This window comes from Pristiophorus japonicus, chromosome 3, assembly GCF_044704955.1.
Source record: "Pristiophorus japonicus isolate sPriJap1 chromosome 3, sPriJap1.hap1, whole genome shotgun sequence".
In the NCBI taxonomy this organism is placed as follows: Eukaryota; Metazoa; Chordata; class Chondrichthyes; family Pristiophoridae; genus Pristiophorus; species Pristiophorus japonicus.
Window position 1 is genome coordinate 8,672,067 of NC_091979.1, and position 13,704 is coordinate 8,685,770.

The 13,704-nt window shown below is 50.9% G+C and overlaps 1 protein-coding gene across 3 annotated transcripts in view; it reads left to right on the plus strand.

Annotated features, from left to right (window-relative positions):
• The first annotated feature begins 688 nt into the window (after positions 1–688).
• Positions 689–13,704, plus strand: part of glb1l (galactosidase, beta 1-like) — a 329,883-nt gene continuing 316,867 nt past the window's right edge. Inside the window, exons 1-2 of one of the 3 annotated variants that reach the window (XM_070875176.1) lie at positions 689–936; positions 11,446–11,626. In XM_070875176.1, the coding sequence (XP_070731277.1) occupies positions 11,495–11,626 (132 nt within the window). In that variant the 5' untranslated portion in view covers positions 689–936; positions 11,446–11,494. Of the gene's footprint in view, positions 937–3,734; positions 3,812–11,445; positions 11,627–13,704 lie in introns of those variants that run through there. The other 2 variants (XM_070875177.1, XM_070875178.1) reach the window with 2 other exon arrangements.

The window sequence follows — 13,704 nt, forward strand, 5'->3', positions numbered from 1 at the left end:
CATATCCCTCAACCCCATCTTCTCCCCATATCCCTCAACCCCATCTACCCACCTTCTCCCCATATCCCTCAACCCCATCTACCCATCTTTTCCCCATATCCCTCAACCCCATCTACCCATCTTCTCCCAATATCCCTCAACCCCATCTACCCATCTTCTCCCCATATCCCTCAACCCCATCTACCCACCTTCTCCCCATATCCCTCAACCCCATCTACCCACCTTCTCCCCATATCCCTCAACTCCATATACCCATCTTCTCCCCATATCCCTCAACCCCATCTACCCATCTTCTCCCCATATCCCTCAACCCCATCTACCCACCTTCTCCCCATATCCCACAACCCCATCTACCCACCTTCTCTCCATATCCCACAACCTCATCTACCCACCTTCTCCCCATATCCCACAACCTCATCTACCCATCTGCCCCCCCATATCCCTCAATATACCCAGAGGCGGGGGGGGGGGGGGTGATGGAACAGTTCAGATTGACAATGACAGCAGATTGTGAGGAAGGAAACATGGGCTCAGATTGCAGTGTGGGGGCTGGGGGTTAGGGTGTTATGGGGGGCATTTTGGGGCAATTGCCAGAGTTGGAGGAGCGAGGGATCCTAAAACATTTGGCGAATTGCTGCACCATTCCCCCCGCCCCCCAGCCAGTGTAGTTTGGGTGTGAATGGGGAGAGTGAATGCCTGTGGCCGCTTGCCATGAAGGGGCGGGGATTCCATTCTGGAACGAGTTGTGTGTTTATATAAAACGCTCCAACTGCCCGCCGCCTCTGCCCGAGCGGGGCCCCGGGAACCGCAATGATCCCCGGCACCGAGAGCGGCGCAGTGCCCGCGCAGCACGGGCGGACCGTGGTCTGACTCCGGGAGCCGGCCGGGATGGCTCCGGCCCTGTGGCTGCTCCTGCTCCTGTACCGGGAGGTGGCGGTGAGTATCGTCCCGGGGCCCAGCCCTGGTCAAGGCAGCGGGAGGTTAACCCAAGCTCAGCCCCAGTGCTCATCCTGCACCGAGCCCGCTTCATGGGCACATCTTACTGTCTCTGTACCTGCCCTGAGAGTGTGTGATGGGACAGTGTAGAGGGAGCTTTACTCTGTATCTAACCCCGTGCTGTACCTGCCCTGGGAGTGTTTGATGGGACAGTGTAGAGGGAGCTTTACTCTGTATCTAACCCCCTGTACCTGCCCTGGGAGTGTTTGATGGGACAGTGTAGAGGGAGCTTTACTCTGTATCTAACCCCGTGCTGTACCTGCCCTGGGAGTGTTTGAAGGGACAGTGTAGAGGGAGCTTTACTCTGTATCTAACCCCCTGTACCTGTCCTGGGAGTGTGTGATGGGACAGTGTAGAGGGAGCTTTACTCTGTATCTAACCCCCTGTACCTGCCCTGGGAGTGTTTGATGGGACAGTGTAGAGGGAGCTTTACTCTGTATCTAACCCCCTGTACCTGCCCTGGGAGTGTTTGATGGGACAGTGTAGAGGGAGCTTTACTCTGTATCTAACCCCCTGTACCTGCCCTGGGAGTGTTTGATGGGACAGTGTAGAGGGAGCTTTACTCTGTATCTAACCCCCTGTACCTGCCCTGGGAGTGTTTGATGGGACAGTGTAGAGGGAGCTTTACTCTGTATCTAACCCCATGCTGTACCTGCCCTGGGAGTGTTTGATGGGACAGTGTAGAGGGAGCTTTACTCTGTATCTAACCCCCTGTACCTGCCCTGGGAGTGTTTGATGGGACAGTGTAGAGGGAGCTTTACTCTGTATCTAACCCCCTGTACCTGCCCTGGGAGTGTTTGATGGGACAGTGTAGAGGGAGCTTTACTCTGTATCTAACCCCCTGTACCTGCCCTGGGAGTGTGTGATGGGACAGTGTAGAGGGAGCTTTACTCTGTATCTAACCCCGTGTACCTGCCCTGGGAGTGTGTGATGGGACAGTGTAGAGGGAGCTTTACTCTGTATCTAACCCCGTGTACCTGCCCTGGGAGTGTTTGATGGGACAGTGTAGAGGGAGCTTTACTCTGTATCTAACCCCGTGTACCTGCCCTGGGAGTGTTTGATGGGACAGTGTAGAGGGAGCTTTACTCTGTATCTAACCCCCTGTACCTGCCCTGGGAGTGTTTGATGGGACAGTGTAGAGGGAGCTTTACTCTGTATCTAACCCCGTGCTGTACCTGCCCTGGGAGTGTTTGATGGGACAGTGTAGAGGGAGCTTTACTCTGTATCTAACCCGTGCTGTACCTGCCCTGGGAGTGTTTGATGGGACAGTGCAGATGGAGCTTTTTCTGTATCTAACCCCGTGCTGTACCTGTCCTGGGATTGTTTGATGGGACAATGCAGAGGGAGCTTTACTCTGTATCTAACCCCGTGCTGTACGTGCCCTGGGAGTGTTTGATGGGACAGTGTAGAGGGAGCTTTACTCTTTATCTAACGTGTGCTGTACCTGCCCTGGGAGAGTTTGATGGGACAGTATAGATGGAGCTGTACTCTGTATCTACCCCCTGTACCTGCCCTGGGAGAGTTTGATGGGACAGTATAGATGGAGCTGTACTCTGTATCCAATCCGTACTGCACCTGCCCTGGGAGTGTTTGATGGGACAGCGTAGAGAGAGCTTTACTGTGTATCTAACCCACGCAGTACCCGCCCTGGGAGTGTTTGATGAGACAGTGTAGAGGGAGCATTACTCTATATCTTCCCCGGTTGTACCTGTCTGGGAGTGTTTGATGGGACAGTGTAGCAGGAACATTAAGCTTGAACATCAAGCCAGAATTTCCCAGACCTCATCTCCTTTGGCAATCTTCCCTCAACAGCCACCAACCTCATAGTTCCCCAACCCCACAGAGCCCACTTCTGCCTCCTTCCCAAGATCCACAAACTGGACTGCCCCAGTAGACCCATCGTTTCGCCCTGTTCTTGCCCCACAAAACTTATTTCTTCCTATCTCTACGATATTTTTTCTCCCCTTGTCCACTCTCTTCCCACCTACATCCACGACTCCTCCGACACTGTAACAGTTTCCAGTTTCCCGGCCCCAATCGTCTCCTTTTCACCATGGGCGTCCAATCCCTCTACACTTCCATCCCCCACCAGGATGGCCTGAGGGCGCTCCGCTTCTTCCTCGAGCAGAGGTCCAACCAGTCCCCATCCCCCATCACCCTCCTCCGCCTGGCTGAACCTGTTCTCACATTGAACAACTTCTCCTTTAACTCCACTCACTCCTTCCAAATTAAAGGTGTTGCTATGGGAACCCACATGGGTCCTAGCTATGCCTGCCTTTTCATGGGCTATGTGGAACATTCTTTGTTCCAGTCCTACTCGGGTCCCCTCCCTCGCCTCTTTTTCCGGGACATTGATGACTGTATCGGTGCCACTTCCTGCTCTCGACCCGAACTTGAAAATTTCATTCACTTTGCATCCAATATCCACCCTTCCCTCACCTTCACATGGTCCATCTCCGACTCTTCCCTTCCCTTCCTCGACTTCTCCGACTCCATCTCTGGGGATAGGCTTTCGACAAGTATCCACTATAAGCCCACTGACTCCCACAGCTACTTGGACGACACTTCCTCCCACCCCGCATCCTGTAAGGACCCCATTCCATTCTCCCAGTTTCTTCGTCTCCGTCGCATCTGCTCTGACAATGCCACCTTTCACACTAGTGCCTCTGACATGTCTTCCTTTTTCCTCAACAGAGGATTCCCCTCCGCTGTGGTTAACATGGCCCTCGACCCTGTCCGTTCTATTCCCCGCATGAAAGGGTAGGGCCTAATAGAGACCATGAGGGTAATCTTTGTGTGGAAGCGGAAGATGTTGGTAAGGTTCTTAACGAATACTTTGCATCGGTTTTCACAAAGGAAAGGGGCAATGCAGATAATGCTATCGAGGAGGAGTGTGATATTCTGGATGAAATAAACATGGTCAGAGAGGAAGTATTAAAGGGTTTAGCAGCTTTGAAAGTGGCTAAGTCTCCAGGCCCGGATGAAATGCATCCCAGGCTGTTGAGCGAAGTAAAAGAAGAAATAGCAGAGGCCTTGACCATCATTTTCCAGTCCTCTTGGGCATGGTGCCGGAGGATTGGAGGACTGCTAATGTAGTACCCTTGTTTAAGAAGGGCAAAAGGGATAGGCCGAGTAATTACAGGCCTGTCAGCCTAACCTCAGTGGGGGAAAATTATTGGAAAAAATACTGAAAGACAGGATAAATCTACATTTGGAAAGGCAAGGATTAATTGGGGACAGTCAGCACAGATTTGTTAAGGGAAGATCGTGTTTGTTGTGTATCTGTAAAGCATGCACTCCCATGTTCCGCCACCAGGGAGCTCGTCCCAAGGGATCCCAACATCCCTTGGGAGCACAGTATATAAGCTGGCCCCTAACGCCTGTTCCTCACTCTGGAGTGTCTTATTAAAGACTGAGGTCACTGTTACTTTAACCTCCATGTGTGCAGCCTCATCTGTGTTAGGAACACAATAACTGGCGACGAGAATACGAATCCAACGCAAAGATGCAGCAAACTGTGGGCATCCTGGAGAAGTTCTCGGAAGGTGAGGACTGGGAAGCCTATGTCGAATGGCTAGACCAGTACTTTGTACCAACGAGCTGGACGGAGAAGGAAGCTGCAAAAAGGTGAGAGGTTCTCCTCACAGTCTGCGGGGCACCGACCTACAGCCTCATGAAAAATCTTCTGGCTCCGGTGAAACCCACAGATAAGTCGTATGAGGAACTGTGTACACTGGTTCAGGAGCATCTTAACCCGAGGGAGAGTGTGCTGATGGCGAGGTATCAGTTCTACACGTGCCAGCGATCTGAAGGTCAGGAAGTGGCGAGCTACGTCGCCGAGCTAAGGCGACTTGCAGGACAATGTGAGTTTGATGGCTACCTGGAGCAAATGCTCAGAGACTTTTTTGTTCTGGGCATTGGCCACGAGACCATCCTACGAAAACTTTTGACTGTAGAGACACCGACCCTCAGTAAGGCCATTGCGATAGCACAGGTGTTTATGTCCACCAGTGATAACACCAAACAAATATCTCAGCACACAAGTGCTAGCAATGTTCATAAATTAACTGGAACTGTGTTTGCAAGTGGAAATGTACAGGGCAGAACCCACGAGTCTGCAACTGCCAGCAGGCTTCAGGTGACCCAGATGACTCAGAGTCCCCAACAAAGGATGAATGCAAGGCAATTCACACCTTGTGGAGGCTTCCATTCAGCCTATTCATGCCGCTTCAAAGGGTATGTTTGCAAGTGCTGTGGAACAATGGGGCATCTCCAACGAGCTTGCAAATGAGCTGCAAGCTGTGCAAAACCTGCTAACCACCACGTGGCAGAGGAAGATCAGTCCATGGTGGACCAAAGCAATTTCGAGCCTCAGAGAGGAGGCAGATGCTGAAGTACACGGGGTGCACACATTTTCGACGAAATGTCCATCTATAATGCTAAATGTAAAATTGAATGGCTTACCCGTAGCCATGGAACTGGACACTGGCGTTAGCCAATCCATCATGAGTAAAAGGATGTTTGAGAGACTGTGGTGCAACGAGGCATTCAGACTAGCCCTGAGCCCCATCCACATGAAACCAAAGAGCTTATCAGTGTCCTGGGCAGCGCCATGGTCAAGATTACCGACGAGGGCACGGTGCACAAACTGCCACTCTGGATTGTCCCGGGCGATGGCCCCACACTGCTTGGAAGGAGCTGGCTGGGCAAAATCCGCTGGAACTGGGATGACATTCGAGCGCTATCACATGTCGATGAGGCCTCATGTACCCAGGTTCTTAATTAATTTCCTTCCCTTTTTGAGCCAGGCATTGGAAACTTTTCTGGGGCGAAGGTGCGGATCCACTTGGCCCCAGAGGCACGACCCATTCACCACAAGGTGCGAGCGGTACCTCACATGATGAGGGAGAGAGTGGAAATCGAGCTGGACAGGCTGCAACGCGAATGCATCATCTCCCCAGTGGAATTGAGCGAGTGGGCCAGCCCGATTGTTTCAGTACTCAAAAGTGATGGCACGGTCAGGATTTGCGGCGATTATAAAGTAACTATTAATCGTTTCTCGCTACAGGACCAATACCCGCTACCTAAGGCAGATGACCTATTTGTGACTCTGGCAGGAGGCAAGGCATTCACCAAGCTCGACCTGACTTCGGCCTACATGACGCAGGAGCTGGAGGAGTCTTCGAAGGGCCTCACCTGCATCAACACGCACAAGGGACTGTTCATCTACAACAGATGCCCGTTTGGAATTCGGTCGGCTGCAGCGATCTTCCAGAAAAACATGGAGAACCTACTCAAGTCGGTACCACACACGGTGGTCTTTCAGGATGACATATTGGTCACGGGTCGGGACACCGCCAAGCACCTACAAAACCTGGAGGAGGTCCTCCAGCGACTGGATCGTGTAGGGCTGCGGATGAAGAGGTCGAAATGCGTCTTTATGGCAAGAGAAGTGGAGTTTTTGGGGCGAAAGATCGTGGCGGACGGCATTCGGCCCACAGACGCCAAGACAGAGGCTATCAGGAACCCAGGCCACAGAATGTCACGGAGCTGCGGTCGTTCCTGGGACTCCTCAACTATTTTGGTAACTTCCTACCGGGGTTAAGCACCCTTTTAGAGCCCCTACATGTGTTATTGTGCAAAGGTGAGAACTGGGTATGGGGAAAAAAACAAGTAATTGCTTTTGAGAAAGCCAGAAACATTTTATGCTCCAACAAGCTGCTTGTATTGTATAACCCTTGTAAAAGACTTGTGCTAGCATGTGATGCGTCGTCATACGGAGTCGGGTGGGTATTACAACAAGCTAACGTTGCGGGGAAGTTGCAACCTGTCGCCTATGCTTCCAGGAGCTTGTCCAAGGCCGAGAGAGCCGACAGCATGATTGAGAAAGAGGCATTAGCGTGTGTGTTCGGGGTAAAGAAAATGCATTAGTACCTGTTTGGCCTCAAATTTGAGCTGGAAACCGATCACAAGCCCCTCACATCCCTGTTCGCTGAAAACATGGGGATAAATACTAATGCCTCAGCCCGCATACAAAGGTGGGCACTCGCGCTATCAGCGTATAACTATACCATCCGCCACAGGCCAGGCACCGAGACCTGTGCAGATGTTCTCAGTCGGCTACCATTGCCCACCACAGGGGGTGGAAATGGCGCAGCCTGCAAACTTGTTGATGGTGGCACAGCCCGCAGACTTATTGATGGTCCTGGAAGTGTTTAAAAATAATAAATCACCTGTCACGGCCCGCCAGATTAGGACTTGGACCAGCCAAGATCCTCTGCTGTCCCTAGTAAAAAACTGTGTACTGCATGGGAGCTGGGCCAGCATCCCCGTTGAAATGCAAGAGCTAATCAAGCCGTTCCAGCGGCGAAAGGACGAGCTGTCCATTCAGGCAGACTGCCTGTTGTGGGATAACTGCGTAGTGCTACCTAAAAAGGGCAGGGAGACGTTCATCTCAGATCTCTACAGCACACACCCGGGTATAGTAATGATGAAAGCAATAGCAGATCCCACGTGTGATGGCCCGGTATCAACTCTGACTTAGAGTCCTGTGTACGGCAATGCAGCGTGTGTGCTCAGTTGAGCAACGCGCCCAGAGAGGCACCACTAAGTTTGTGGTCCTGGCCCTCCAGACCATGGTCGAGGATCCATGTCGACTATGCGGGCCCGTTTCTCGGTAAAATGTTCCTGGTGGTGGTGGATGCTTTTTCAAAATGGATTGAATGTGAAATAATGTCGGGAAGCACCGCCACCGCCACCATTGAAAGCCTGAGGGCCATGTTTGCCACCCACGGCCTGCCTGACATACTGGTCAGTGACAACGGGCCATGTTTCACCAGTGCCCAATTTAAAGAATTCATGACCCGCAATGGGATCAAACATATCACCTCGGCCCCGTTTAAACCAGCCTCCAATGGGCAGGCAGAGCGGGCAGTACAAACAATCAAACAGAGCCTTAAACAAGTCACAGAAGGCTCACTCCAAATCCGCCTGTCCCGAGTACTGCTCAGCTACCGCACGAGACCCCACTCGCTCACAGGGGTGCCCCCGGCTGAGCTACTCATGAAAAGGACACTTAAAACCAGACTCTCGCTGGTTCACCCCAACCTGCATGATCAGGTAGAGAGCAGGCGGCAGAAACAAAATGTAAACGATGGTCGCGTCACTGTGTCACGGGAAATTGATCTGAATGACCCTGTGTATGTGCTAAACTATGGACATGTTTCAAGAGGTTTTCGCGGGCACGGTGATAGCTAAAGAAGGGAGTCGGATGTTTGTAGTCAAACTAGACAATGGACACATTTGCAGAAAGCACCTGGACCAAACGATTCACAGACTGCCCTGAACAACCCCCAGCAGACACCACCTTTTTCGAGCCCACAACACACACCCAAAGGATCAACGACACCACGCCGGACCAGGAAATCGAACCCATCACGCCCAACAGCCCAGCAAGGCCAGGCTCACCCAGCAGCCCTGCAGGGCCAACAACACACCAGCCCAGCGAGGGCACAGCCAACACACCAGAACAGACATTTGTACCGAGGCGGTCCACCAGGGAAAGAAAGGCTCCCGACCGCCTCGCCTTGTAAATAGTTTTCACTTTGACTTTGGGGGGGGAGTGATGTTGTGTATCTGTAAAGCATGCACTCCCATGTTCCGCCACCAGGGAGCGCATCCCCTGAAGACCCAAGGGATCCCAGCATCCCTTGGGAGCACTGTATATAAGCTGTCCCCTCGAGCCTGTTCCTCACTCTGGAGTGTCTTAATAAACACTGAGGTCACTGTTACTTTAACCTCCCTGTGTGCAGTCTCATCTGTGTTAGGAACACAATAGTGTTTGACTAACCTGATTGAACTTTTTGAGGAGGCAACCAAGAGGGTCAATGAGGGTAATGGTATGATGTAGTGTATATGGACTTATGCAAAGCTTTTGATCAGGTCCCACATGGTAGACTGGTCACAAAGGTTAAAGCTCATGGGATCCAGGGCAAAGTGAAAAGTTGGATCCAAAATTGGCTTCGAGGTAGGAAGCAAAGGGTAATGGTTGATGGATGTTTTTGTGACTGGAAGGATGTTTCCAGAGGGGTTCCTTGTGCTCTGTGGTATATATGAACGATTTAGATTTGAATATAGGAAGTATGATTGAGAAGTTTGCAGATAACACTAAAATAGGCTGTGTAGTTGATAATGAAGAGGTAAGTCACAGGATGCAGGAGGATATCAATCTTCTGGTCAGGTGGGCAGAGCAGTGGCAAATGGAATTTAATTCGGAGAAGTGTGAGATAATGCACTTTGAGAGGGCTAATAAGGAAAGGGTATACACTTTAAGTGGTAGGTCACTTAATAGTGTCGATGAACAAATGGACATTGGAGTGCTTGTCCACAGATCCCTGAAAGTAGCAGGCCAGGTGGTTAAGAAGGCATACGGAATGCTTGCCTTTATTGGCCGAGGCATAGAATACAAGAGCAGGGAGGTTATGCTTAAATTGCATAATACCTGTACTTTGGTTAGGCCACAGCTGGAGTACTGCGTGCAGTTCTGGTCGCCGTATCATAGGAAAAACGTGATTGTACTAGAGAACGTGCAGAGGTGATTTACTAGGATGCTGCCTGGAATGAAGAATCTTAGTTATGGCGACAAATTGGATAGGCTGGGTTTGTTCTCATTGGAACAGAGGAGTTTGAGAGGAGATCTCATTGAGGTATACAACATTTTGAAGGGCCTGGATATAGTGGATAGTAAGGGCCTATTTCCATTGGTGGAGGGGTCTATTACGAGGGGGCATAGTTTTAAGGTGGTTGGTGGAAGGTTCAGAGGAGATTTGAGGAGGGGGGGGGGCGCTTCTTTACGCAGAGGGTTGTGGGGATCTGGAACTCGCTGCCTGGAAGTGTGGTGGATGCAGAAACCCTCACCACATTTAAGAGGTGGTTGGATGGGCACTTAAAGTGCTGTACCCTGCAGGGTTACGGACCTAGAGCTGGTAATTGGGATTAGAAACATAGAAACATAGAAACATAGAAAATAGGTGCAGGAGTAGGCCTTTCGGCCCTTCTAGCCTGCACCGCCATTCAATGAGTTCATGGCTGAACATGCAACTTCAGTACCCCATTCCTGCTTTCTCGCCATACCCCTTGATCCCCCGAGTAGTAAGGACTTCATCTAACTCTTTTTTGAATATATTTAGTGAATTGGCCTCAACTACTTTCTGTGGTAGAGAATTCCACAGGTTCACCACTCTCTGGGTGAAGAAGTTTCTCCTCATCTCGGTCCTAAATGGCTTACCCCTTATCCTTAGACTGTGACCCCTGGTTCTGGACTTTCCCAACATTGGGAACATTCTTCCTGCATCCAACCTGTCTAAACCCGTCAGAATTTTAAACGTTTCTATGAGATCCCCTCTCATTCTTTTGAACTCCAGTGAATACAAGCCCAGTTGATCCAGTCTTTCTTGATAGGTCAGTCCCACCATCCCAGGAATCAGTCTGGTGAACCTTCGCTGCACTCCCTCAATAGCAAGAATATCCTTCCTCAAGTTAGGAGACCAAAACTGTACACAATACTCCAGGTGTGGCCTCACCAAGGCCCTGTACAACTGTAGCAACACCTCCCTGCCCCTGTACTCAAATCCCCTCGCTATGAAGGCCAACATGCCATTTGCTTTCTTAACCGCCTGCTGTACCTGCATGCCAACCTTCAATGACTGATGTACCATGACACCCAGGTCTCGTTGCACCTCTCCTTTTCCTAATCTGTCACCATTCAGATAATAGTCTGTCTCTCTGTTTTTACCATCAAAGTGGATAACCTCACATTCATCCACATTATATTAAATCTGCCATGCATTTGCCCACTCACCTAACCTATCCAAGTCACTCTGCAGCCTCATAGCATCCTCCTCGCAGCTCACACTGCCACCCAACTTAGTGTCATCCGCAAATTTGGAGATACCACATTTAATCCCCTCGTCTAAATCATTAATGTACAGTGTAAACAGCTGAGGCCCCAGCACAGAACCCTGTGGTACCCCACTAGTCACTGCCTGCCATTCTGAAAAGTACCCGTTTACTCCTACTCTTTGCTTCCTGTCTGACAACCAGTTCTCAATCCATGTCAGCACACTATCCCCAATCCCATGTGCTTTAACTTTGCACATTAATCTCTTGTGTGGGACCTTGTCGAAAGCCTTCTGAAAGTCCAAATATACCACATCAACTGGTTCTCCCTTGTCCACTCTACTGGAAACATCCTCAAAAAATTCCAGAAGATTTGTCAAGCATGATTTCCCTTTCACAAATCCATGCTGACTTGGACCTATCATGTCACCTCTTTCCAAATGCGCTGCTATGACATCCTTAATAATTGATTCCATCATTTTACCCACTACTGATGTCAGGCTGACCGGTCTATAATTCCCTGTTTTCTCTCTCCCTCTTTTTTTTAAAAAGTGGGGTTACATTGGCTACACTCCACTCGATAGGAACTGATCCAGAGTCAATGGAATGTTGGAAAATGACTGTCAATGCATCCGCTATTTCCAAGGCCACTTCCTTAAGTACTCTGGGATGCAGTCCATCAGGCCCTGGGGATTTATCGGCCTTCAGACTGGATAACAGCGCAGATATGATGGTAAGTACTGCATGGACTTGGAAACCTTTGGGGAAATTTTTAACCTTGGAAGAAATTTTCCAAAACATCCCTTGGAACCCCAGCAGACAGCTGACCTTGCTAATGCCTGCCCCCCCAACCAAGCCTCGGGCTACCTACAATCAATGACGCTACTCGGCGCTGAGCTTGCGGCCAACACCCTGCTGTAGGCAACTAGGCTCATACAGCAGAACCTGGTCTCCAGTCGTCTTGGACCCCCTTGCCACTGGACAAAGACCTTGCTCAGCTAAGCCCGTGTGGTTGATGGTGTGCAGCCGTCACCCCATGTTAAAAGAACTCATGCACAGGCATCTTGCACTTCATTAATATGAAGTTCGGGACCTGGAATGTCAGGACCCTCACGGACAATTCCAACAGCAACAGGCCGGAACGTCGCACCGCCATAGTTGCCCGGGAACTTAGACGTTTTGACATCGACATCGCCGCCCTAAGCGAGACCCGGCGGGCAGGGGAAGGCCATCTCAAGGAACATGGTGGAGGTTATACCTTTTTCTGGAAATAAAACCAGAGTCGGCTTCACCGTCAAAGATGAACTGGTCGACCACCTCAAAGACTCCTCCTGTGGGGTTAACGAACGCGTCATGACCCTTCGCCTTACCCTATCCCGGAATCAATGCGCCACAGTCATCAGTGCGTACGCCCCAACACACGATGCAACGAATGAGGCTAAAGACGGTTTTTATTCCAACCTCGAGACATCCCTGTCCCACGTCCCCACGGACGACAGATTGATCCTCCTAACTGACTTTAATGCCAGGGTCGGCAAAGACACAGCCCTCTGGGGAGGCGTGATTGGCAGAGATGGGGTAGGGAAAGCTAACTGCAGCGGTACCCTACTCCTGACAAAATGTCTAGAACATAAACTCCTCATCACCAACACCCTGTTCCGCCAGAGGGACAATACAAGGCATCGTGGTATCACCCCGGCTCCAAATACTAGCATCTGCTTGACTATGTCATCGTCCGAGCCAGGGATCGCAAGGATGTGCGCATCACCCACGCCATGGCAGGAGCTGACAACTGCTGGACGGACCAGCGCCTAATCTCATCCATCATCGACATTAAAAAGCCCCAAAGCAGAGGGGACAGCAGAAGCAGTGCCGCAAAAAAGTTAATGTCGGGGCACTTAAAGACCCAACTAAGAGAGCCCAATACAGTCAGCGCCTCACAGCCAATCTGGCGTGCCTTGATGACCCTGAGATGCTGAATGCCCACAGCACTTGGTCTGCCCTCCAGGCCTCTATAACCAGTGCCTGTGAAGAGACACTTGGTCACTGAACCAGAAAATATCAGGACTGGTTTGATGAGAATGATCAGAAGATCGTAGCGCAGAACATTTTTGAGCCTCAAGCAATAACCCAACTCTGGAGCAGCAAAGCAACGTTTCAGACGACTCGAGGCTAAGGTCCAACAAAAAACCCGGGACCTAAAGAACAGGTGGTGGATGGAGAAAGCACAGGAGATTAAACAACTGGCCGACGGCCATGATGTGCGAGGATTCTTCATCGCAGTCAAGGCCACCTACGGTCCAAACTCCCAAGGCCCCACCCCACTCCTGGCCAAGAACGGGGAAACACTCATCAAGGACACCGAGGCAGTCAGCGCCCGCTGGAAGGAGCACTTTGAAGATCTCCTCAATCGAGACTCTGCCTTTGACTCGAGTGTTCTCAACTCCATCCCGCAGCATGTGACCCGTCACCACCTCAGTGAAACCCCAACGTCGCACGAGATAGGCAAAGCCATAAAACAACTAAAGAATAACAAGGCTACGGGAGTGGATGGAATCCCTGCTGAGGCGCTAAAGTATGGCGGAGAGGCGTTGTTTGCGCGGATACATGACTTCATCTCATCTGGAGGGAGGAGAACATGCCGGGAGATCTGAGATGCAATGATCGTGACCATCTTTAAAAAAGGGGACAAGTCCGACTGTGGCAACTACAGGGGAATCTCCCTGTTATCAGCCACTGTCGCTAGAGTTCTCCCCAACCGTCTTCTCCCTGTGGCCGAGGAGCTCCTCCCGGAGTCGCAGTGCGGATTTC